The 23659-nt window shown below is 55.1% G+C and overlaps 1 protein-coding gene across 1 annotated transcript in view; it reads left to right on the forward strand.

Annotated features, from left to right (window-relative positions):
• Positions 1-196: 196 nt before the first annotated feature.
• Positions 197-23659, forward strand: part of slc26a11 (solute carrier family 26 member 11) — a 27231-nt gene continuing 3768 nt past the window's right edge. Inside the window, exons 1-17 of the mRNA XM_078401399.1 lie at positions 197-280; positions 1947-2074; positions 2755-3110; positions 4847-5039; positions 6886-6971; positions 8924-9003; positions 10677-10819; positions 11523-11698; positions 12894-12966; positions 13402-13452; positions 14202-14262; positions 15041-15096; positions 18024-18164; positions 18873-19000; positions 21047-21146; positions 22074-22207; positions 23303-23390. Coding sequence (XP_078257525.1) covers positions 2925-3110; positions 4847-5039; positions 6886-6971; positions 8924-9003; positions 10677-10819; positions 11523-11698; positions 12894-12966; positions 13402-13452; positions 14202-14262; positions 15041-15096; positions 18024-18164; positions 18873-19000; positions 21047-21146; positions 22074-22207; positions 23303-23390 — 1696 coding nt within the window. The 5' untranslated portion in view covers positions 197-280; positions 1947-2074; positions 2755-2924. The remainder of the gene's footprint in view (positions 281-1946; positions 2075-2754; positions 3111-4846; positions 5040-6885; positions 6972-8923; positions 9004-10676; positions 10820-11522; positions 11699-12893; positions 12967-13401; positions 13453-14201; positions 14263-15040; positions 15097-18023; positions 18165-18872; positions 19001-21046; positions 21147-22073; positions 22208-23302; positions 23391-23659) is intronic.

The following is a 23659-nucleotide window of genomic DNA, read 5'->3' on the forward strand; positions in this document are numbered from 1 at the left end:
GGAGAGAGTGGGGGGGGAGAGAGTGGGGGGGGAGAGAGTGGGGGGGGGGGGAGAGTGGGAGGGGAGAGAAGAGGGAGATGGAGATAGTGGGGAGGTTGTGTGGGGGGGGGGCTGCTGTCCACACGCTGAATTACTGCGGCTCCTGCCCCGTCCCAGTGTGTCAGTTTCCGGAAGTGAAACTGATACATTGTGGTGACGTCGGGCCGGGGTCACGTGACGGGGTCCCCAGTCCCCGCGGCGCGGAGGGAGGGAGGGAGAGAGAGAGAGAGAGAGAGAGAGGGTGAGTGAGGGGTGATGGGGAGGAGGAAGGGGGTGAGTGAATGAGGGTGGGGGTAAGAGGGGGGGAGGGGCTGAGGGTGAGTGATGGATGGGGTTGAGTGATGTCCGGGGTGAGGGAGGGGGGTGAAGGGGGTGAAGGGGGTGAAGGGGGTGAGTGATTGTCCGGGGTGAGGGGCCATTAACTCAGGGCGAGGGCAGGGCAGTGATTGCAGCCGCGGTCTGCAGCAGCTTCCTTCCCCTTCCTGCGCCCAGTCTGTGCCGCCGGCCCCGGCAAAGGGGAAGTTGCACAGATTACCCCGCGCACAGCAGCCGGCAGAGCCCCGACACCCCTGGACACCAGTGGCCTCTGTCGCCCTGACCACTGTCCACTGTCCCCCACTGTCCACTGTCCCCCACTGTCCACTGTCCCCCACTGTCCACTGTCCCCCACTGTCCACTGTCCCCCACTGTCCACTGTCCCCCACTGTCCACTGTCCCCCCACTGTCCCCCACTGTCCACTGTCCCCCACTGTCCACTGTCCCCCACTGTCCACTGTCCCCCACTGTCCACTGTCCACTGTCCCCCACTGTCCCACTGTCCCCCACTGTCCACCACTGTCCCCCACTGTCCACTGTCCCCCACTGTCCACTGTCCCCCACTGTCCACTGTCCCCCGCCGTCCACTGTCCACTGTCCCCCACTGTCCACTGTCCCGCACTGTCCACTGTCCCCCCACTGTCCACTGTCCCCCACTGTCCACTGTCCCCCCGCCGTCCACTGTCCACTGTCCCCCACTGTACACTGTCCACTGTCCCCCCACTGTCCATTGTCCCCCACTGTACACTGTCCACTGTCCCCCACTGTCCATTGTCCCCCCACTGTCCACTGTCCCCCACTGTCCACTGTCCCCCACTGTCCACTGTCCTCCTCTGTCCACTGTCCTCCACTGTCCCGCCGGTTACTTTGTAAATCCTCACTGGGGGATAGAGTGTCAAAGTTTGATCACGTTCTGTGTTCCTGTCGCACTGTGTGTGTGTCCCTCTTACTGTGTGTGCATCACCGTGTGCGTGTCACTGTGTGTGACTGTGTGTGCGTGTGACTCTGTGCGTGTGTCACTCTGTGTGTCACTGTGTGCATCACTGTGTGTGTGTGACTCTGTGTGTCACTGTGTGCATCACTGTGTGTGTGTGACTCTGTGTGTCACTGTGTGCATCACTGTGTGTGACTCTGTGTGTGCGTGTGGTACAGTGTGTGTCCCTCTTACTGTGTGTGTGTGTGTGTGTGTGTGTGACAGTGCTCGTGTCACTGTGCGTGTCACTGTATGCGCGTGTGTGTAACTGTGTGTGACTGTCAGAGTGTGTGACTGTCTGTGCGTGTGTCACTGTGATTGTGTCTGAGTCCCTCTTACTCTGTGAGACTGTGTGAGTCCCTCTCACCCTGTTTGTGCGTGTGTCTCACTGTGTGTGTGTGTGTGAGTCCCTCTGTCACTGTGTGTGTCACGGTGTGTGTCAGAATCCCTCAGCCAGTCTGTGTCACTGTTTGTCACTCTGTGTCACTGTTTGTCACTCTGTGACTGTGCGTCTCTCTGCAAGGGATCTCCTCTCTATCTCTCTATCCTTCACTGTAACAAAACAAGTTTCTGGAGATTAGACACAAAATACTGGAGTAACTGTGTACTTTGTCTTCAGCTTCAGATTGCAGCATCTGTGGTTTCTGGTGTCGCTGCAGTTTTGCTGCGGTCAGAATCGAGAATCCTCCCTCCCTCCCCATCCTGTTGGAACAAGGTCCCGTGCACGGCTGGTGAGGACAGCACGAGGTACTTTCACCACAGGAGCTGAGTTGGCAATACTTTGAACACAGTGTGTGCCAGTAGCAAGGCCAGCGTTTGGGGCCCCAGAGAAGCTGGTGGGGAGGTGGCACACGAGGGACCGCCAGTGAAGGGGCCAAGGCCCCGAGCTTTATTCAGCCCATCAAGTCTACCCCGCCTCCAATCATTGCGGATCTATCCCTCCCTCCTAACTCCATTCCCCTGCCTTCTCCCCATAACCCCTGACACCCGCACTAATCAAGTATCTGTCAATCTGCGTCTTACAAATACCTAATGACTCGGCTCTGAGTTAAGATATTCCCCCCTCATCTTCTTTCTAAATATATGTCCTTTTATCCTGAGGCTGTGCCCTCTGGTCCTGCACTCTCCCACTAGTGGAAATATCCTCTCCACGTCCACTCTATCCAGTCCTTTCACTATTCTGTACGTTTCAATGAGGTCCCCCCTCATCCTTCTAAACTCCAGCGAGTACAGGCCCAGTGCCGACAAACGCTCATCATATGTTAACCCACTCATTCCTGGGATCATTCTGGTAAACCTCCTCTGGACCCTCTCCAGAGCCAGCACATCCTTCCTCAGACACGGGGCCCAGAACTGCTCGCGGTACTCCACGTGCGGCCTGACCAGCGCCCGGTAAAGCCTCGTGACCTTTGTTTTCTCCTCTGCAGCGATCGTGTGTGTGGGGGGGGGAGAGGGTTTGTATTGTGGGGCCCTGTGGTGGAGCTGTAGGAGATCGCAGTGAGGAGAGGAGAGCGTGGCGCGGTGAGGAGAGCGCGGCGTGGAGAGCGTGGAGAGTGCAGCGCGGTGAGGAGAAGGCGGCGTGGCACGGTGAGGAGCCATGGGCTCGGTGCCAAGGGCCCGCTGTTGCCGCCAGGCCCTGCACCGCTGCTGCCCCCTGCTGGCCTGGCTGCCCCGCTACTCCGGCCACTGGCTGCGGATGGACTGCCTGGCCGGACTGACCGTGGGCCTCACCGTGGTGCCACAGGCCCTGGCCTACGCCGAGATCGCCGGACTCCCCGTGCAGGTAACTGCCTTCCCCCCCTCGCAATCACTGCCCCGCCTAACCCAGTGCGGAGCACCGCGGCAACAGGCCCTTCGGCCCACACTCTGTGTGCTGGACAAATCGCATGCGTCACGGTTGCATCGGGTTGCCAACTATCTCACTCCCAAATACGGGACAAGCCAGCGGCCACGTGCTCCCGCTCCACCAATGACGGCTGCCCGGGCCGGGAGGCTGCCATTGGTGGAGCGGGAGCACGTGGCTGCTGGCTGGGTGAGGTCACGTGGGGCGCGGGGCGGTGACGTCACCTTGTCCCGTATTCGGGAGTGAGGAAGTTGGCAACCCCAAATCTGATAAATCTTCTCTGTACACTTTCCAGCTTGACAACATCCTTCCTATTGCAGGGAGACCCAAACTGAACACAAAACACCAAATGTGGTCTCACCAACGTCTTGTGCAACTGTGACATGACCTCCCAACTTCGACACTCAATAATCTGACTGATGACGGTCAATGTGCCAAAAGCTGTCTTGACCACACTTTCTACCTGTGATGCCATTTTCAGGGAACTTTGTACCTGTCCTCCAAGATCCCTCTGCTCTACAACACTCCCCAGATCCCTGAGATTCACTGTGAAAGTTCTGCCCTGATTTGACTTCTCAAACTACATCACCTTATACTTGTGTGTAGGAAAGAACTGCAGAAGCTGGTTTAAATTGAAGATAGACACAAAATGTTGGAGTAACTCGGCAGGACAGGCAGCATCTCAGGGGAGAAGGAACGGGTGACGTTTCTTATAGACTGAAGAAGGGTTTCGACCCGAAACGTCACCCATTCCTTCTCCCCAGAGATACTGCCTGACCCGCTGAGTTACTCCAGCATTTTGTGTCTGTGCACCTTATACTTGTCTACAGTAAACTCCAATCCTTGGCCCACTTGCCCAACTGATCAAGATTTTTGACGTGGACTTTCTCGTATCATTTGTTGTTGTACTTTACGTGTCTTGTACTTTAGGCAGGCAAGGCGGGGCAGCGGTAAAGTTGCTGCCTCACAGCGCCAGAGACCCCTAAATATGGGTGCTGTCCGTACGGAGTTTGTACGTTCCCCTGTAACCGTGTGGGTTTCCTCCGGGTGCTCCAGTTCCTTCCCACGCTTCAAAGACGTTCAGGTTTGTTGGTTAATTGTAAATTTATCCCCAGTGTGTGTCGGATAGTGCTAGTGTTTGAGTTTGAGTTTAATTTATTGTCAGGTGTACAATGTCACACGGAAGGACAATGCATGATTACAATCGAGCCGTCCACAGTGTACAGATGCAGAATAAAGAGAAATAACGTGAATAGCATTTAGTACGAGGTGATCGCGGGTCTGCAAGGACTCGTTGGGCCGAAGGGCCTGTTTCTGCACTGTATCTCTAAAGTCTGAAGTCTGGGTTTAGAGGTACAGATACAGCGTGGAAACAGGCTCTTCGGCCCACCGAGTCCGTGCCGACCTGCGATCCCCGTCCAACAAACGCACGCACACTAGGGACAAGTTTCTATTTTACTGAATCCAATTAGCCTATAAACCTGCACGTCCTTGGAGTGTGGTAGGAAACCCGGAGCACCCGGAGAAAACCCACGCAGGTCACGGGGAGAACGTGCAAACTCTGTACAAACAGCGCCCGTGGTCAGGGTCGGACACGGGTCTCCGGCGCTGTGAGGCGGCGACTCTACCCGCTGCGTCACCGTGCCGCCTGACGTCTTTGTTGGTTCCTCCCGCAGTACGGCCTGTACTCCTCGTTCGTCGGCTGCTTCGTGTACTGCCTGCTCGGCACGTCCAAGGACATCACGCTGGGCCCCACCGCCATCATGTCTCTGCTGGTGTCCACGTACGGCCGCCACGACCCCGCCTACGCCGTGCTCCTCGCCTTCCTCTGCGGCTGCATCCAGCTGGCGCTCGGAGTCCTGCGCCTCGGTGAGAACCCGGGGGGGGGGCGGTCACGTTGGCGCGGCGGTAGAGTTGCTGCCTTATAGTGAATGCAGCGCCGGAGACCCGGGTTCCATCCCGACTACCGGTGCTGTCTGCACGGAGTTTGTACGTTCTCCGCGTGACCTGCGTGGGTTTTCTCCGGGTGCTCTGGTTTCCTCCCACACTACAAAGACGTGCAGGTTTGTGGGTTAATTGGCTTTGGTAAAATTGTAAAGAGTGGGTAGGACAGTGCTAGTGTACGGGGTGATCGCTGGTCCGCACGGACTCGGTGGGCCGAAGGGCCTGCGCCCGCTCTGTGTCTCTAAAATCAAACCATAGCTAAAATCAAACCATTCCTCCAATTTGACGACATTGAAAAAATCATCCACGCATTCATTTCCTCCCGCCTAGACTACTGCAACTCCCTGTACACTGGGATCAGCCAATCATCCCTGTCCCGCCTGCAATTGGTCCAAAATGCCGCAGCGAGACTCCTGACGGGTACCCGTAAAAGGGACCACATCACCCTGATTCTGGCCTCTCTCCACTGGCTCCCAGTACAGTACAGAATCAACTTCAAGCTCCTCCTATTCACATACAAAGCCCTAAACGGGTTTGCCCCCCCCCCCCCATATCAAAAATCTTCTAACCCACCACTCTATCTCCAGGTCCCTCAGGTCGGCCGACTTGGGGCCACTGACTATCCCGCGGTCTAGGCTTAAGCTCAGGGGTGACCGCGCTTTTGCGGTTGCAGCTCCTAGACTGTGGAACAGCATCCCTCTCCCCATCAGAACTTCCCCTTCCAGGCTCAAAACCTATTTCTACTCCCTAGCATTTGAGGCCCTCTGAGGGGGCGCTGTGAAGTGTTTATGTATGTGCTGTTATGTTTGTGTGCCATTGTATGTTCGTTTCTTAGTACCTGAACTGATGTACAGCACTTTGGTCAACATGAGTTGTTTTTAAATGTGCTATACAAATAAAATTGACTTGACTTGACTCTAGACGGGACGGTGAGGCGGATGCCCGGCGGCTGTGGCAGGGATTGAGTGCCGTCACGTCCGGCACGGTGAAACCGGGGGGGGGGGCGGCTCAAGCAACGGCAAGCCGAATCTCCCAGACACGGTCCGCAGGAAGCAACTGTAGGCGCTGGTTAAAACCGAAGATAGGCACAAAATGCTGGAGTAACTCAGCGGGACAGGCAGCGTCTCTGGAGAGAAGGGACGGGTGACGTTTCGGGTCGAGACCCTTCTTCAGACTGGAGAATTGGCTTCTGAAGGAGGGTTTCAACCCCAAACACCGCCGGAGAGCCGGGTTCGATCCCGACAACGGGTGCTGGTTGTGTGGAGTTTGCACGTTCTCCCCGTGACCTGCGTGGGATTTCTCCCTATTTCGTCTGCTCCACTGCGAAATCTCCTCTAGGTGTGACTGCTTTGAAGAAGTTCTCCTCCTCTCTCCGATGAGAGTTCTGCATCGTCCTCTCTCGCTGCCCCCCCCTCTATGATTCATTGTTCTTTATCTCTCCACATCACCTTCTGTATCTCTCGTTTCCCTTATCCCTAACCAGTCTGAACCGAAACGTCACCCATTCCCTTTTCTCCAGAGATGCTGCCTGCCCCGTTGAGTTACTCCAGCTTTTTGTGCCTATCTTCGGTTTAAACCAGCGTCTGCAGTTCATTCCTACGCATTCTGTCACCATAAGATCAGGAGGGAGAGATAGATCAGCCATGATTGAATGGCGGAGTAGGCGTGATGGGCCGAATGGCCTAGTTCTACTCCTATTCCTTGTGACCTTTTGACCTTACGAGGTGGGTTACCGTTTGCTGGTCCCTAACACACATTGCTTTGTCTCTAGGCTTCCTGGTTGACTTCATCTCCTTCCCTGTGATCAATGGGTTCACCAGTGCCGCGGCTATCACTATTGCCTTTGGGCAGCTGAAGGTAAGGCCCTCGGCCACAAACCTTTATTGACCGTTTAATAAAGGCGTGGGGGATCTTACAGAAACATAGACATTTCTTAAGGGATTGAACAGGCTAGATGCAGGAAACATGTTCCCCATGTTGGGGGGGGGGGGGGGGGGGAATGTAGATCAATCCCCTAGGCGGATTGATCCATGCCTGACTTTCATATTGCTGACCTGATCTATGGTCCATGCCTGGGTTTTGTAATGTTACCTGTATTATGCTGCTGATTAAATTCGTTTCACTTTGTAACCATGAGGTGTGCCATGCAGAGGTTTTTTCACTTGCTCTCTGCATTGTATTTGTAATAAAACACTTATATATAAGTTAAACGATTGTCTTACTGGTGTCAGTCCAGAACCAGGGGTCACAGTTTGAGAATAAGGGGTCGGCCATTTTGGACTGAGATGAGGAGAAACTATTTTCACCCAGAGAGTTGTGAATCTGTGGAATTCTCTGCCATTGAAAGGCAGTGGAGGCCGATTCGCTGGATGTTTTCAAGAGAGAGTTCGTAGAGCTAACGGAATCAAGGCATAAGGGGAGAAAGCAGGAACGGGGGTACTGATTCTGGATGATCAGCCATGATCATATCGAATGGCGGTGCTGGCTCGAAGGGCTGAATGGCCTCCTCCTGCACCTGTTTTCCATGTTTATATGACCTGCGTTCTTGGCCTCCAACATTGTAGAGTAGAATTTCCCTTGTTGGTGGCAGTTTGGTTCACTGATATATCCCCCTGGTGTTCACTGAGGGACCACAGTTCACTGAGGTAACAAATAGAAATTCACTGCCGTGTGGGATTTATGTGAAGGAGGGGGGAACTGGGGTAGAAAAATAACTAAATAAACACTAAATGTGAAAGAAATAAAAGGATGAGAGGTGATTTTATCGAGGTGAGCAAGATCTTGAGAGGAATACCCAGGGTTGGGGCCTCAAGAAAACAAATCAATGTTGTCCAATGCTCTCCTTGTGGCCATACTGTCTGGTTTGGTTTTTGTTTAGTTCAGAGATACAGCGCGTAAACAGGCCCTTTGGCCCACCGGGTCCGCGCTGGCCAGCGATCCCCGCACACCAATACTATCCCACATACACTAGGGACAATTTTTATATTTATTCCACGCCCATTAACCGACAAACCTGCACGTCTCTGGAGTGTGGGAGGAAACCGGAGATCTCGGGGAAACCCCACGCAGGTCACGGGGAGAACGTACAAACTCCGTACAGACAGCACCCGTAGTCGGGATCGAACCCGGGTCACAGCAAGCCCTGCAATAATCCAGGCAGGCGTCATTCTGGTAAACTGCTCAAATCCCTTTCTAAAGCTGCCATGTCAGGCAAGAGGTACAGAAGTGTGAAAACGCGCACCTCCAGATTCAGGGACAGAAACATCCTCACGGTAACGGGGCGACAAAAACTGCTCACAATGTGGGATCAAACAAAAGATGCTGGAGTAATTCAGCGGGTCAGGCAGCATCTCTGGGGAGAAGGGATGGATGGGTGACGTCTCGGGCCGAGACCCTTCTTCAGACTCAAGAAGTCATACTTACCGATCATTTTAAAACATCTAATCAAGACCCTTCTTCGGACTGATAGTCGGGGTGGGAGAGAGCGGGCTAGCAGGTTAGTGAGTGTGGTGTTGCATGACCGAAGGTGGGTGCATCAAAAGCTTTTCACTGTACCTTGGCACGCGTGACAATAAACTAAACTGAGGTCACAGAGTGACACAGTGTGGAAACAGGCCCTTCGGCCCAAACTTGCCCACACCGGCCAATGTGTCCCAGCTACACTAGTCCCACTTGCCCGCATTTGGTCCATATCCCTCCAAACCTGTCCTGTAAAAAGTAAACTGGTGCCGAAGCATACACAAAATGGTGTTGCATTTAACCAATGTCTTTGTGGGTTTGTCAGTCTAACGGTCTGCTCTTTCACCCAGAACATCCTAGGACTTCGTGGCATTCCCCGGCAGTTTTTCCATGAGGTGTACTACACTTTCCGTGACATCGCCCAAACCAGGTGAGTGTCCTGTTCACCGGGCAGCAGCTCAGAGGCTCGGTCGAGGGTTCGATTCGCACCTCGACCCGAATGGATGGACAAGGTCAACGGTCAATGTGTAGGAAGGAACTGCAGGCGCTGGTTTACACTGAAGTGCTGGAGTAACTCAGCGGGTCAGGCAGCAACTCTGGAGAGAGAAGGAATGGGTGACGTGCCGGGTTGATGCCCTTCTTCAGACCCGAAACGTCACCAATTCCTTCTCTCAAGAGATGCTGCCTGTCCCGCTGAGTTACCCCAGCTTTTTGTGTCAATGGTCGCTTTATCAACACAGGGCACCACCTTGCCACGCCTGAGGATATTCTTTAGGTTTAGTTTTTAGATTTAGAGATACAGCGTGGAAACAGGCCATTTGGCCCACCGGGTCCGCGCCGACCAGCGATCCCCACACACTAACACTATCCTACACACACTGGGGACAGTTTTTGTTTTTACATTTACCAAGCCAATTAACCTACAAACCTGTACGTCTTTGGAGTGTGGGAGGAAACGGCAGATTTCGAAGAAAACCCTCGCAGGTCACGGGGAGAACGTACAAACTCCGTACAGACAGGACCCGTAGTCGGGATCGAACCCGGGTCTCCGGCGCTGCATTCGCTGTAAGGCAGCAACTCTACCGCTGCGCCACCGTGCCGCTCAGCTGAGTTACCCCAGCTGTCAATGGTCAATGGTTGATTTATCAACACAAGGCCCCACCTCAGGATATTCTGGGTGATAGTCATTAAAGTACTGCAGATGTTGGACAGCTGCCATTAAGAAGGGTTTGTGGACACACTGAGGGAAGGCAGCGTCTGTGGAGAGGAGAAACACAGGTGATAGTGAATCTCACCTCTTTCTCTTGGAGCAGGAGATTGAGATGATCACAAAGCATAACAACTCATGGCAAGTGCGTGATTCCATGGCACGTGGCGCAGCGATAGACCTGTTGCCTCACAGCGCCAGAGACCCGGCTTCCACCCTGACTACGGGTGCTGCCTGCATGGAGTTTGTACGCTCTCCCTGTGACCATGTGGGTTTTCTCCGGGTGCTCCGGTTTCCCCCCACTCTCCAAAGACATGTGGGTTTGTAGGTTAATTGGTTTCTGTAAATTGTAGTGTGCATTTGTGCGTGCGTGCGTGCGTGCTAGTGTGCAGGGTCCGCTGGTCGGTGTTGACCCGGTGGGCCGAAGGGCCTGTTTCCACGCCGTGTCTGGAAACTAAAACTAAACAAAGCTGTGATCTTGAACAATGTGCTGTCTTTCTGCAGTCCGTGCCTCTCTTGTTGGCAGCGGTAGAGTTGCTGCCTCACAGCGCCGGAGACCCGGGTTTGATCCTGACTACGGGCGCTGTCTGTACGGAGTTTGCCCGTTCTCCCCGTGACCTGCGTGGGTTTTCTCCGGGTGCTCCGGTTTCCCCCAAGTAGCCCCGTTATTGCTGGCTGTGGGCTGTTGGCGGTTCTACACGGTGCCTGCTGTGCCACCGGTAAAGCCTGGCAGTGCCCGCCAGTCTCCGCCACTTCTTCACGCTGGTGATGTGGGGCTGGTGCTGCTGGGTGATGGGGGGGGGGGGGGATGTTGGTGGGTGGGCTGGTGCTGTGCTAGCAGCTGTGGGGATGGGCCGAGTGTCCGCCGCCTCACCTCCCCTCCCCTCTGTGCCCAGGTGGGGGGACGTGGCTCTGGGTGCCACCTGTCTGCTGATGCTGCTCCTCCTGCAGGCGGCAAAGGGGCGGATGCCACAGACAACTGGCACCGTGCCGGTGTTGCACCGCGTCTGCCGCGCCATCGTGGGCTTCACCGCCACAGGTCAGCCGGGGGGGGGGTGGAGTGGAGGGGGGAGGGGATGGGTGGAGTTGGTGGGAGGGGGTGGGTGGGGTGGTGGGGGGGATGGGTGGGGGGGGGGGATGGGTGGGGGGGTTGGTGGGGTGGAGTGGGTGGGGTGGGGTGGAGGAGGTGGAGTGGAGGGAGTGGGGTAGAGTGGAGGGGGTGGGGTGGAGGGGTGAGGGTGTGGGATGGAGTGGAGGTGGGGGGGTAAGGTGGGTGAGGGGTGGGTGGAGGGGGTTGGGTGGGTGGGATACATTGGTGCTAATTGTGGAGAGTGTTAGTGGGTGGGGTGGAGTGGAAGGGGTGAGTGGGTGAAGGGTGGGGGGAGGGTATGGTGGGTGGGGTGGGTGGGGGAGGGTAGGGTGTGTGAGGGGTGGGTGGGGAGGTAGGGTGGGTGAGGGTGGGGTAGAGTGGAGGGGTGGGGGGAGTGGAGGGGTTGGGTGAGGGGTTGGATGGGTGAGGGGGTGGAGTGGAGGGGGTGAGGTAGGGTGGAGGGGGTGAGGGTGTGGGATGGAGTGGGGGTAGGGTGGGTGGGTGAGGGGTGTTGGGGGGAGTAGGGTAGGTGAGGGGGTGGGTGGGGGAGGGTAGGGTGGGTGAGAGGGGTGGGTGAGAGGGGTGGGGATACATTGCTGCTAACGGTGGAGCGTGTTGGTCTTGTCCCTGACGCCACTCTCTCTCTCGGCAGCCCGCAATGCGGTGGTGGTGTTGTGTGCCAGCCTGTTGGCCTTCTCGTGCGAGGGTCAGCGGTGGCACGTGTTCACGCTGACGGGCACCACTGCCAGCGGCCTCCCCCCCTTCCGCCTGCCGCCCTTCTCCCGGACACAGGGCAACGACACAGAGAGCTTCACCGGCATGCTGAGGGTGAGTGCGTGTGTACTGGGGCAGAGGCACGGCACGACACGGCATGCCATGCCACATCACGCCACGACATGGCACGGCACGGCACGCCTGCACAGCCGGCAGCACGTCCAACACGGCACGCCACATCACGGCATACCACATTACACCACGCCACGGCACGCCACGCCATGCCTGCACAGCCGGCAGCACGTCCAACACGGCACGCCACTGCACGCCACGCCATGCCACGACACGGCACGCCTACACAGCCGGCAGCACGTCCAACACGGCAAACTCCAGCAAACTCTCACTGCACACTACTATTAGTTTAGTTTAGAGATACAGCGTGGAAACAGGCCCTTCGGCCCACCAGCTCCATGCCAACCAGCGATGCCCGCACAATAACACTATCCTACACACACTAGGGACAATTTACACAAACACCAAGCCAATTAATCAACCTGCACGTCTTTGGAGTGTGGGAGGAAACCGAAGATCCCGGAGAAAACCCACGCGGGTCACGGGGAGAACGTACAAACTCCGTACAGACAGCGTCTGTATTTGGGATCGAACCCGGGTCTCTGGCGCTGCATTCGCTGTAAGGCGGCAACTCTACCGCTGCGCCACCGTGCCGTGTTATTAATTGTTATTATTGACTGGAGAGCAAGAAACTAACGCTTTCGGTAGACGTGTACACGGTACACGTGACAATAAACTGAGCTGTGAACTGACGCTCGTGAAGCATTGTGGGAAGGAATTCAAGGCTGAGGAAGGGTCTCGACCCGAACCGTCAGTCGTTCCTTCTCTCCAGAGATGCTGCCTGTCCCGCTGAGTTACGCCAGCATTTTGTGTCTCTACTCATGAAGCGTTCTTGGTCTCCACCAAAGATACTAGAGGAGCAAGATGGACCACTCCGTCGAAGCCGTCTATACTGAAGTGTAGTCCGCAACGGAGCGTAACGTCCACCATTTTAGTAAGCAAAACCCGCCGTTCGCTCTGCCTCTCGCAGTGTAATCAGAGTTGTGGGGGAACAGTATGTGTGACGACACCATTAAAATGCAGAATATATCTCATCTATCAATTCACAGATTTTTGTTATTTTTCTTTTTAAATGTCTCTGCAAGTTTCTGCCTACTAAAATGGCGCCCTGGCGTACCACGGTTTGTAGGGCCGAGTGGTCTATCTTGCTATGCTCTGTTATCTATGGTCTCCACAGGACTTTGGTGCAGGATTGGCGGTGATCCCTCTGGTCGGCTTTCTGGAGAGCATCGCCATCGCCAAGGCTTTCGGTGAGTGGCCCCGGCCGGACATCCAGTCCCTGACTTTAGTTTTAGAGATACAGCGCGGAAACAGGCCCTTCAGCCCACCGAGTCCACACCAACCAGCGATCCCCGCACACTCACACTATCCTGCACATACCGGGGACCAAGCCAGTTAACCTACAAACCCGCACGTCTTTGGAGTGTGGGAGGAAACCGGCGCATCCGGAGACAACCCACGCAGGTCACGGGGAGAACGTACAAACTCCGTACAGACAGCACCCGAGGTCAGGATCGAACCCGGGTCTCTGGCGCTGTGAGGCAGCAACTCTACCACCGCGCCACCCTTAATAAAAGCTGTTAAGGAACAAAGCGGGGGGGGGTCCTGGTCAGGGGTCTCTTCCCCCCCCCCCCCGGTGACGCCCCTCCCCCAGTGTGTCTGACCAATGCCCTGCTGTGTTTCAGCTGCCCAGAACGGATACAGGATCGACCCGAACCAGGAGTTGGTGGCCATCGGTGAGCGGGGGGGCTTCACCGGGGGAGGGGCAGCGACTGTGAGTGGGGGGAGCTTCGCTGGGGGAGGGGCTTCACTGGGGAGGGGCTTTACTGGGGGAGGGGCTTCACCGGGGGAGGGGCTTCACCGGGGGAGGGGCAGTCTTTGCTTGTGTCCTTGCATCTGTGTGTCTGTCTTTGTGTGTGTCTCACTCTGTTTCTGTGTGTGGGTGTCTGTCTCTATGTGTGCGTGTGTACGTGTGTCTGTCTTTGTGTGTGTCTCACTCTGTCTCTATGTGTGGGTGTACGTGTGTCTGTCCTTGTATCTGTATATCTGTCTTTGTCTGTGGGCGTGCGTGTGTGTGAATGTGTGTGTGTGTGTGTATGTGCATGTGTCAATGTGTGTATGCATGTATATATGTGCGTGTATGTATGTGCATGTGTGAATGCACGTGTCTGTGTTAATATGTGTGTGTGTGTGTGAATGTGTGTGTGCGCGTGTCTGTCCTTACATCTGTATGTCTGTCTTTGTGGGCTCGTGTGTGTCCGTGTGTGTGCGTGTGTGTGAATGTGTGTGCATGTATGTGCGTGTGCATGTGTGTGCGCGTGTCTGTCCTTGTTTCTGTATGTCTGTGCGCGCGTGTGTCCGTGTGTGAATGCGCGTGTGTGTGTACGTGTGCGTGTGAATGTGCGTGTGTGTGTACGTGTGCGTGTGAATGCGTGTGTGTTTACGTGTGTGTCCGTGTGTCTCCCCTCACTCTCCTCTGTTCCAGGTACAACAAACATCCTGGGCTCCTTCCTCTCCTCCTACCCGGTGACCGGGAGTTTTGGGAGGTGAGCATGGCTCTGGAGGGGGGGGGGGTGGTGAGGGAGAGGTTGTGGTGGGCTCGGGCACTTTATGGAGCTGCTGGTGAGGTTACAGTGGGCTTTGGTTACCAGAGTGGGGGTAGATCTGACCTTCCCCAGTGAAGGAGGAGGGGGTGGGGGGGGGAGGGGGTGTCTTTGACCCAGGGGACAGAGTGAGGGGTGGGGGGAATGGTTGGTGTCCTCAGTCCGGGGAGGGAGGGAGGGAGGGTGGTCATCTCTCTGTGACCCCGTGTTGGGAGGAGGTGTGTGTTGTTATGGGGGTGGTCCTGTCCCAGAGGGTGGGGTTGGGGGTGGGTGGTCCTGTCTGGAGCGTGGGGTGGGGAGTGGGCCCGGTCTGGAGGGTGAGGTGGGGGTGGGGGGGAGGGTGGTCCTGTCCGGAGCGTGGGTGGGGAGTGGTCCAGTCCCAGAGGGTGGGGTGGGGTGGGGTGGGTGTGGGGGGTGGTCCTGTCTGGAGCATGGGGTGGGGTGGGGGTGGGGAGTGGTCCAGTCCCAGAGGGTGGGGTGGGGGGGAGGGTGGTCCTGTCTGGAGCGTGGGGTGGGGGTGGGGGGTGGTCCAGTCCCAGAGGGTGGGGTGGGGGTGGGGGTGGGGGTGGGGGGGAGGCTGGTCCTGTCTGGAGCGTGGGGTGGGGAGTGGTCCCGTTCCGGAGGGTGAGGGTGGGGGTGGGGGTGTGGGTGGGGGGGGGGTCACTGTGACGTGCTGCCGTCTCTCTGCCCGATCGCTAACTGTTCTGCCTCTCCCCACCAGGACGGCGGTGAACTCACAGACGGGAGTGTGCAGCCCAGCCGGAGGCCTCATCACCGGTGCGTCTCCTCGACCCCCTCTATTCCCCACTTTCCCTCCCAATCCCACCGGTCTGAGATTTGTTAGTTTAGTTTAGAGATACAGCGCTGAAACAAGCCCTTCGGCCCACCGGGTCCACGCCGACCAGCGATCCCCACACACTAACACTATCCCACACACACACACACACACACACACTAGGGACAATTTTTACATTTACCCAGCCAATTAACCTACAAACCTGCACGTCTTCGGAGTGTGGGAGGAAACCGAAGATCTCGGAGAAAACCCACGCAGATCACGGGGAGAACGTACAAACTCCGCACAGACAGCACCCGTAGTCGAGATCGAACCCGGGTATCCGGCGCTGCATTCACTGTGAGACAGCAACTCTACCGCTGCGCCACCGTGACCGCCCACGCAAATCACCCGTGCCCGTGATCTTCATGCAAACCAGCCTCCCGACTGAAGACAGGTCTCGACCCGAAACGTCACCCACTCCTTCTCCCCGGAGATGTTGCCTGACCTGCTGAGTTGCTCCAGCTTTTGTGTCTTATCTCACTTCCATCGGCTCCATCTACACTTCATGCTGCCTCGGCAAGGCCAGCAGCATCATCAAGGACCAGTCTCACCCCGGTCACTCCCCCTTCTCCCATTAGGCAAGAGGTTGACACAAACGCTGGAGTAACTCAGCGAGTCAGGCAACATCTCTGCAGGAAAAGGATGGGTGATGTTTCAGGTTGGGACCCTTCTTCACACGGCATAGATATCAGCCTATAAAGTACATAAAGCTAAGCTTAGGTTTACGTTTAATATTGTCACATGTACAGTGACAAACTTTGATTTGCATGTTATCCAAGCAGATCAGATAATACTATACACGGTGGTGCAGCGGTAGTGTTGCTGCTTCACAGCGCCGGAGACCCGGGTTCGATCCTGACTACGGGTGCTGTCGGTACAGAGTTTGTATGTTCTCCCCGTGACCCGCGTGGGTTTTCTCCGGGTGCTCCGGTTTCCTCCCACCCTCTGAAGACATGCAGGTTTCTAGGTTAATTGGCTTCGGTGAAAAACTCGTAAACTGTCCCAAGTGTGTGTAGGGTAGTGTTGGTGTATGGGGATCGCCGGTCGGCACGGACTCAGAGCCAGTGGCACAAATAGTCACCTGGGCGACTGGCCAGGAGACATATCCCCCGCCCCCCTTCCATGGCACAGCACACTGGCAGCGCCAGAGATGGCCGAGTTGTCTTGTCAGAATACAGAATACAGAATAGCTTTATTGTCATTCGTTTTACCGAACGAAATTAATTTGCCAGCAGTCACAGAGTAAAAAAACAAAAAACACCAGACACACGACCCCAACACAAACATCCATCACAGTGACTCCAAACATCCCCTCACTGTGATGGAGGCAACAAAAACTTCCTCTCTCTTCCCCCATGCCCCTCCCATGGCGACCCGCACAGCCCCCGCAAGGAGATGGAAAATCCCGCGGCCGATCCGCACCGCGCGCTGGAAAGTCCCGTGGCCGAGCCGCACCGCGCGCTGGAAAGTCCCGTGGCCGTACCGGGCGCTGGAAAATCCCGCGGCCGAGCCGCACCGGGCGATGGAAAATCCCGCGGCCGAGCCGCACCGGGCGCTGTTAAGTCCCACGGCTGAGCCTCGACCCGAGGAAGAGACCTAAAAACACATACACAGCCAAAAAACACATACACAGCCAAAAACAAACCACCCCAACACCAACACAAACAAAAAAGGAAAAAGGACAAACAGACTGCCAGCGAGCCGCAGCCGTTAGGCGCCGCCACACGTGACACTTGTCCAAGATGGATCCCAAGTGCTGGAGTAACTCAGCGAGTCAGGCAGCATCTCAGCGGGTCGGGCTGCATCTCTGCTGGACGTGGGCAGGTGGCGTCTCAGTACAGTACCCGTCAACCTGCATAGAGTGGACGTGGAGAGGGTGTTTCCACTAGTGGGATAGTCTAGGACTAGAGGTCACAGCCTCAGAATCAAAGGACATTCCTTTAGAAAAAAGATGAGGATGAATTTCTTTAGTCAGAGGGTGGTGAACCTGTGGCATTCATTGCCACAGACCAAGTCAATGGATATTTTTAAGGCAGAGATGAACAGATTCTTGTTTAGTACGGATGTGCTAAATCATTTTCAAGGGAGAGTTAGATTTAGCTCTGAGGGCTAAAGGAATCAAGGGATATGAGGAAAAAGCAGGAACGGGATACTGATTTTGGATGATCAGCCCTGATCATATTGAATGGCGGTGCTGGCTCGAAGGGCCGAATGGCCTACTCCTGCACCTATTGTCTATGTTTCTATGTATCAGGGGTTATGGTGAGAAAGCAGGAGAATGGGGTTAGGAGGGAGAGATAGATCAGCCATGATTGAATGGCGGAGTAGACTTGTTGGGCTGAATGGCCTAATCCTGCTCCTATACCTCATGAATTTCACAAAACATCACCTGTCCGTGTTCTCCAGAGACACTGCCTGACCCACCGCGTTACTCTGTGTTACTCTGCCTGACCCACTGCGTTACTCTATGTTACTCTGTGTTACTCTGCCTGACCCACCGCGTTACTCTGTGTTACTCTGTGTTACTCTGCCTGACCCACCGCGTTACTCTGTGTTACTCTGCCTGACCCACCGCGTTACTCTGTGTTACACTGCCTGACCCACCACGTTACTCTGTGTTACTCTGTGTTACGCTGCCTGACCCACCGCGTTACTCTGTGGGCCGAAGGACCTGTTTCCTCACTGTATCTCTAATCTCATCTAAATTACAAAGACGTGTAGTTTTGCAGATTAATTGGCTTTGGGAAATAACTATAAATTGTCCCTAGTGTGTATAGGATAGTGTTAATGTGCGGGAATTGGCGCGGACTCGGTGGGCCGAAGGGCCTGTTTCCGTGCTGTGTGTAACGTGCCTCTGTATCCCCAGGGCTGCTGGTGCTGCTGTCTCTGGCCTTCCTCACGCCGCTCTTCTTCTACGTGCCAAAGGCAGCGTTGGCCGCCGTCATCATCTGTGCCGTCTCCTCCGTCATTGACGTCCGCATCCTGCCCGCCCTCTGGAGAGTCAGCAGTGAGTGTCAGAACGGCGCCCGGCCCCGTATTCACTCCCGTATTGACCCCACCCCCTGGCCCGGTCTACTCCCACCCCCCCCCACGTACCTACCCGCCACCCCCCCCCCACCCTGTAGCCACCCACCTCCCCCACCCTGTAACCACCCCCCCCCCCCCCCCAATCCTTTTTCTCCTCAGATGCTGCCTGACCCGCTGAGTTACTCCAGCACTCTGTGACCTGTCTTCGGTGTAGACTGAGAAGCTGCGTAGAGGCTGCCCTCCTGTGGCCCGGCTTGGAAGTGCAACCTCTCCCCTCTGGTTCACAAGTTATAGGAGGAGAATTAGGCCGTTCGGCCCGTCGAGTCCTCTCCGCCATTCAATCGCGGCCGACCTCTGCCTCTTAATCCCATTTTCCTGCCTTCTCCCCATAACCCTTGACGCTCAATAATCTATCTCTGCCTTACAAATATCCACTGACTTGGCCTCCACAGCCCTCTGTGGCAATGAGTTCCACAGATTCATTGTTAAGAAGTTCCTGCTCACGTACCTTTCTAAAAGAACGCCCTTCAATTTCCCTCCTGGGATAAATACAGTTCTATCATATCGTATCGTTTAATCCTGAGGCTGGTTAAAGCTTGTAGTTTAATCGACTTTACACTGTGGTGAGTAAAACCATTGGATTATACCCTGAGTCTTGTTCTCCCACCCACCCCCCCCTCCCCCGCAGAGCTGGACTTGCTGCCATTCCTGGCGACCTTCCTGGGCTGCTTTTGGGAGATCCAGTATGGAATTCTAGCAGGAATTGCCGTGTCCGGGATCATTCTGCTCTACAACGTTGCCAGACCAGAGGCGAAGGTAAGACTGGTGGCTGGGTCTCTCCTAGGGTCGCCAACTTCCTCGCTCCCAAATAAGGGTCAAAGGGTGACGTCACCGCCCCGTGCCCCACGTGACCTCGCCCAGCCAGCGGCCACATACTCACGCACGCTCCACCAATGGCGGCCGCCCGGCCCAGGCCAAAATGCCCCAAAATACGGGATGTCCTGGCTAATACGGGACAGTTGGCAACCCTGGTCTCTCCTGAACACGTTGAGACGTGTGTTAGGCCTGGACATTAAGGATGAGGCTGCCTCCTCCGTATACTGTGTATGAAGGAACTGCAGATGCCGGTTTAAATCGAAGATAGACACAAAATGCTGGAGTAACTCAGCGGGTCAGGCAGCATCTCTGGAGAGAAGGAATGGGCGATGTTTTGTGTCGAGTCCGTTCAGACTGAATCAGTCTGAATCAGTCTGAGGAAGGGTCTCAACACGAAACGTCACCCATTTCTTCTCTCCAGAGATGCTGCCTGTCCCGCTGAGTTACTCCAGCATTCTGTGTCTATCTTCTGTATACTGTCTCAGGGTAGTGCTGCTACACACTTGTACCACATCTGAGGTGCCTTTGCTTTAGTTTAGAGATATTCAGCTCGGAAATAGGCCTTTCGGCCCACCGAGTCCGCACCGAGTCCGCACCGACCAGCGATCCCCGCACTTTAACATTGTCCTGCACACACTAGGGGCAATTTATGCTTGTACCAAGTCAATTAACCGACAAACCTGCACTCCAGTGTGGGAGGAAACCGAAGATCTCGGAGAAAGCCCACGCAGGTCACGGGGAGAACGTACAAACTCCGTACAGACAGCACCCGTAGTCAGGATCGAACCCGGGTCTCCGGCGCTGGAAATGCTGTAAGGCAACAACTCTACCACTGTGTTTCCATGAAAATCAAACTGCTGGCGGAACTCAGCTGATCAGGCACTTTACAACAGCAGTGTTGCTGCCTCACTGCATCAGAGACGTGCGTTCGATCCAGACTATGGGTGCTGTCTGTACGGAGTTTGTACGTTCTCCCCGTGACCTGCGTGGTTTTCTCCAGGTGATAGTTTCCTCCCACACTCCAACTATGTACAGGTGTGTACGTAAATTGGCTTTAGTAAAATTGTAAATTGTCCCTAGTGTGTGTAGGATAGTGCTAGTGTACGGGGTGATCGCTGGTCAGCACGGACTCGGTGGGCCGAAGGGCCTGTTTCTGTGCTGTATCTCTAAAGTCTAAATCTGAGGGTTTATATAGACAGTTAATGTTTTTAGATGGGGAGTGTGCATTTCCCCCCACAGATACTTATTTTGAAGGCAGAGAGAGATAAGGTGGTGAAGGTGTGGAATTCTCTGCCTCAGAAGGCAGTGGAGGCCAGTTCGTTGGATGCTTTCAAGAGAGAGCTGGATAGAGCTCTTAAGGATAGCGGAGTGAGGGGGTATGGGGAGAAGGCAGGAACGGGGTACTGATTGAGAGTGATCAGCCATGATCGCATTGAATGGCGGTGCTGGCTCGAAGGGCTGAATGGCCTACTCCTGTACCTATTGTCTATTGTCTATTGTCTATTGTCTATAAGTTCTTGATTAGCACGGACGTCAGGGGTTGTGGGGAGAAGGCAGGAGAATGGGGTTAGGAGGGAGGGATAGATCAGCCATGATTGAATGGCGGAGACTTGATGGGCCGAATGGCCTAATTCTGCTCCTATCACTTCTGACTGAAACACAGAAAATAGGTGCAGGAGTAGGCCATTCGGTCCTTCGAGCCTGCACCGTCATTCAATATGATCATGGCTGATCATCCAAAATCAGTTCCCCATTCCTGCTTCGGAAAGAACTGCAGATGCTGGTTTAAATGAGTCTGAAGAAGGGTCTCGACCCGAAACGTCACCCATTGCTCTGAAGAAGTCTGAAGAACTGACCACCTGCTGCCTGACACGCTGACTTCTTCCAGCACGTTTGTTTTGCGCCCATTTTGTTGATCTGGACATGACACACTGCTGGATGTCAGGTGAGGAGTGGGACTCTAACTTGCCTCTCCCTGCGCCCCAGGTGACTGGCAGTGGCTATGTGGTGGTGCAGTTACAGAGTGGCCTCACCTTCCCTGCTGCAGAACACGTGCGGGACCTACTGTGCAGCCAGGCCCTGGAAGGTGAGTGGAAACTAGTGTTGCCAACTTCCTCGCTCCCAAATACAGGACAAAGGGTGACGTCACCGCCCCGCGCCCCGCGTGACCTCACCCAGCCAGCGGCCACGTGCTCCCGCTCCACCAATGGCGGGCGTGTGTGAGGGCGAGTGTGTGAGACTGGTCCTTGATGATGCTGCTGGCCTTGCACATAGATGGTGCAGGTGGAGTGGATGGAAGGGAAGTCGGGGTGACACTAGTCCGTGATTATACTGCTGGCCTACTTTGGCATTGCGTGAGATGTTTAGTTTAGTTTAGAAATACAGCACGGAAACAGGCCCTTCAACCCACCGAGTCCGCGCCGACCAGCGATCCCCGCGCACTAACACAATCCCTCGCCCACAGGGGACAATTTACAATTTTTACTGAAGCCCATTAACCTACAGACGGGTACGTCTCTGGAGTGTGGGAGGAAACTCAGGTGGCCACGTGGAGAACGTACAAACTCCGTACAGACTGCACCCGTGGTCAGGATCGAAACCCGGGTCTCTGGCGCGGTGAGGCAGCAACTCTACCGCTGCGCCACCGTGTCGTGTGTGAGGTCGAGCGCGTGAGACTGGTCCATGATGATGCTGCTGGCCTTGCCGAGGCAGCGTGAGGTGTAGATGGGGCCGCTGGCAGGGTGGTTGGGGTGAGTGGTCCGTGATTGTGGCGCTGGCCTTGCCGAGGTAGATGGAGCCGGTGGTTGGGGTGAGACTAGTCCGTGATGATGCTGCTGGCCTTGCCGAGGCAGCTTGAGGTGTAGGTGGGGCCGGTGGCAGGGTGGCTGGGGTGAGACTACTCGGTGATTATGCTGGTGACCTGCTATGGCATGGGAGGGGGGGGGGGGGGGAGATGCGAGTGGGGTAGAGTGTGCGGGTGCGATGGGCAGTAACGCGGCTGGTTTACCCGCAGCCTCCCCTCCTCGCTCTGCCATCCTGGACTGTGCCCACGTCAGCACCATCGATTACACCTCCGTCACCTGCCTCCGGGAGCTGAGCGCCACCTTCCAGCAGCAGAACCTGGCCCTGGTCCTCTCCAACCTCAAGGTAGGCCCTCTTTTGTTTCCTTCCCTTCTCCCCGCAATAATTCCTCCTTCTCCCCACACCGGTCAGGTAGAGGGTACAGCAGATTGAGAGAGCGTGCACCACCAGACTCAGGATTTGTGTTCATCTTCTATAGAACTTGTCTTGATTGCATTGATCAATCGCGGCGGTGAATCTGTGGGATTCGTTGCCACTGAGGGCTGTGGAGGCAAAGTCAGTGGATGTTTTTAAGGCAGAGATAGTTAGGTTCTTGATTAGTACGGGTGTCAGGAGTTATGGGGAGAATGGGGCTCGGAGGGAGAGATCACTTATGATCTCATGTTTGGAATCTGATTTAATCAGAGAGCTGTGTTTCACCCTACCTCCATACACACGACAAGAATAAACCTAAACCAAACCTGTATGTGTCTTGCTGTGACCAATGTCAACAGTTTGGGCCCCATGTCTGAGGGAAGGGGGTGCTGGCTCTGGAGAGGGTCCAGAGGAGGTTGGTAAGAATGATCCCAGGAATGAGTAGGTCAACCTATGATGAGCGCTTGTTGGCACTGGGCCTGTACTAGGTGGAGTTTAGAAGGATGAGGGGGGACCTCATTGAAACGCACCGTATAGTGAAGGGCTTGGATAGAGTGGATGCGGAGAGGATGTTTCCACTAGTGGGGGAGTCTCGGACTAGAGGTCATAACCTCAGAATCAAAGGACGTTCTTTGAGGAAGGAGATGAGGAGAAATTTCTTTAGTCAGAGGGTGGTGAATCTGTGGAATTCTTTGCCACAGAAATCAGTGGACATTTTTAAGGCAGAGATAGGTATAATTCTTGATTAGTACGGGTGTCAGGGGTTATGGGGCGAAGGCAGGAGAATGGAGTTAGGAGGGAGAGATAGATCAGCCATGATTGAATGGCAGAGTAGACTTGATGTGCCGAATGGCCTAATTCTACTCCAATCACTTCTGACCTTATGAGTTAACCCCGGTGAGTTAATTCACTGGTTCGGCTGGCTGAGCCAAGGGTCTTGTCAAGAACCTTCCTGTGACCGACACCCACCCAGTTCACACAGTGAACATGAGGCAGGCACAATAATCCTTTCTCTTCCTCACTCAGCCCAAGATTCTGGACATCCTGACAGCGGCGAAGATCGAGGGGCTGCGATACTGCAGCTCCGCGGAGGCTGCCAGTCAACACCTGCAAGGTAACGCCACCGCCATATACCAGCAATGTGGGGCTGACACCTAGCAGTCACCATGGACAGTATACATCACTATTGATCAATCGGTATCGATCAGAATAATCAGAATTAATATATCAGTAATAATATCTCAGTATTAATATATTAGTAGTAATCAGTATTGATCAGTATTGATTAATCACGATCGGTATTGATCAATCACTATCAGTATTGATCAATCACTATGTATTGATCAATCACAATCGATCAGTATTGATTAATTACTATCGATC

Source organism: Rhinoraja longicauda, chromosome 6 (genome assembly GCF_053455715.1).
Source record: "Rhinoraja longicauda isolate Sanriku21f chromosome 6, sRhiLon1.1, whole genome shotgun sequence".
In the NCBI taxonomy this organism is placed as follows: domain Eukaryota; kingdom Metazoa; phylum Chordata; class Chondrichthyes; order Rajiformes; family Arhynchobatidae; genus Rhinoraja; species Rhinoraja longicauda.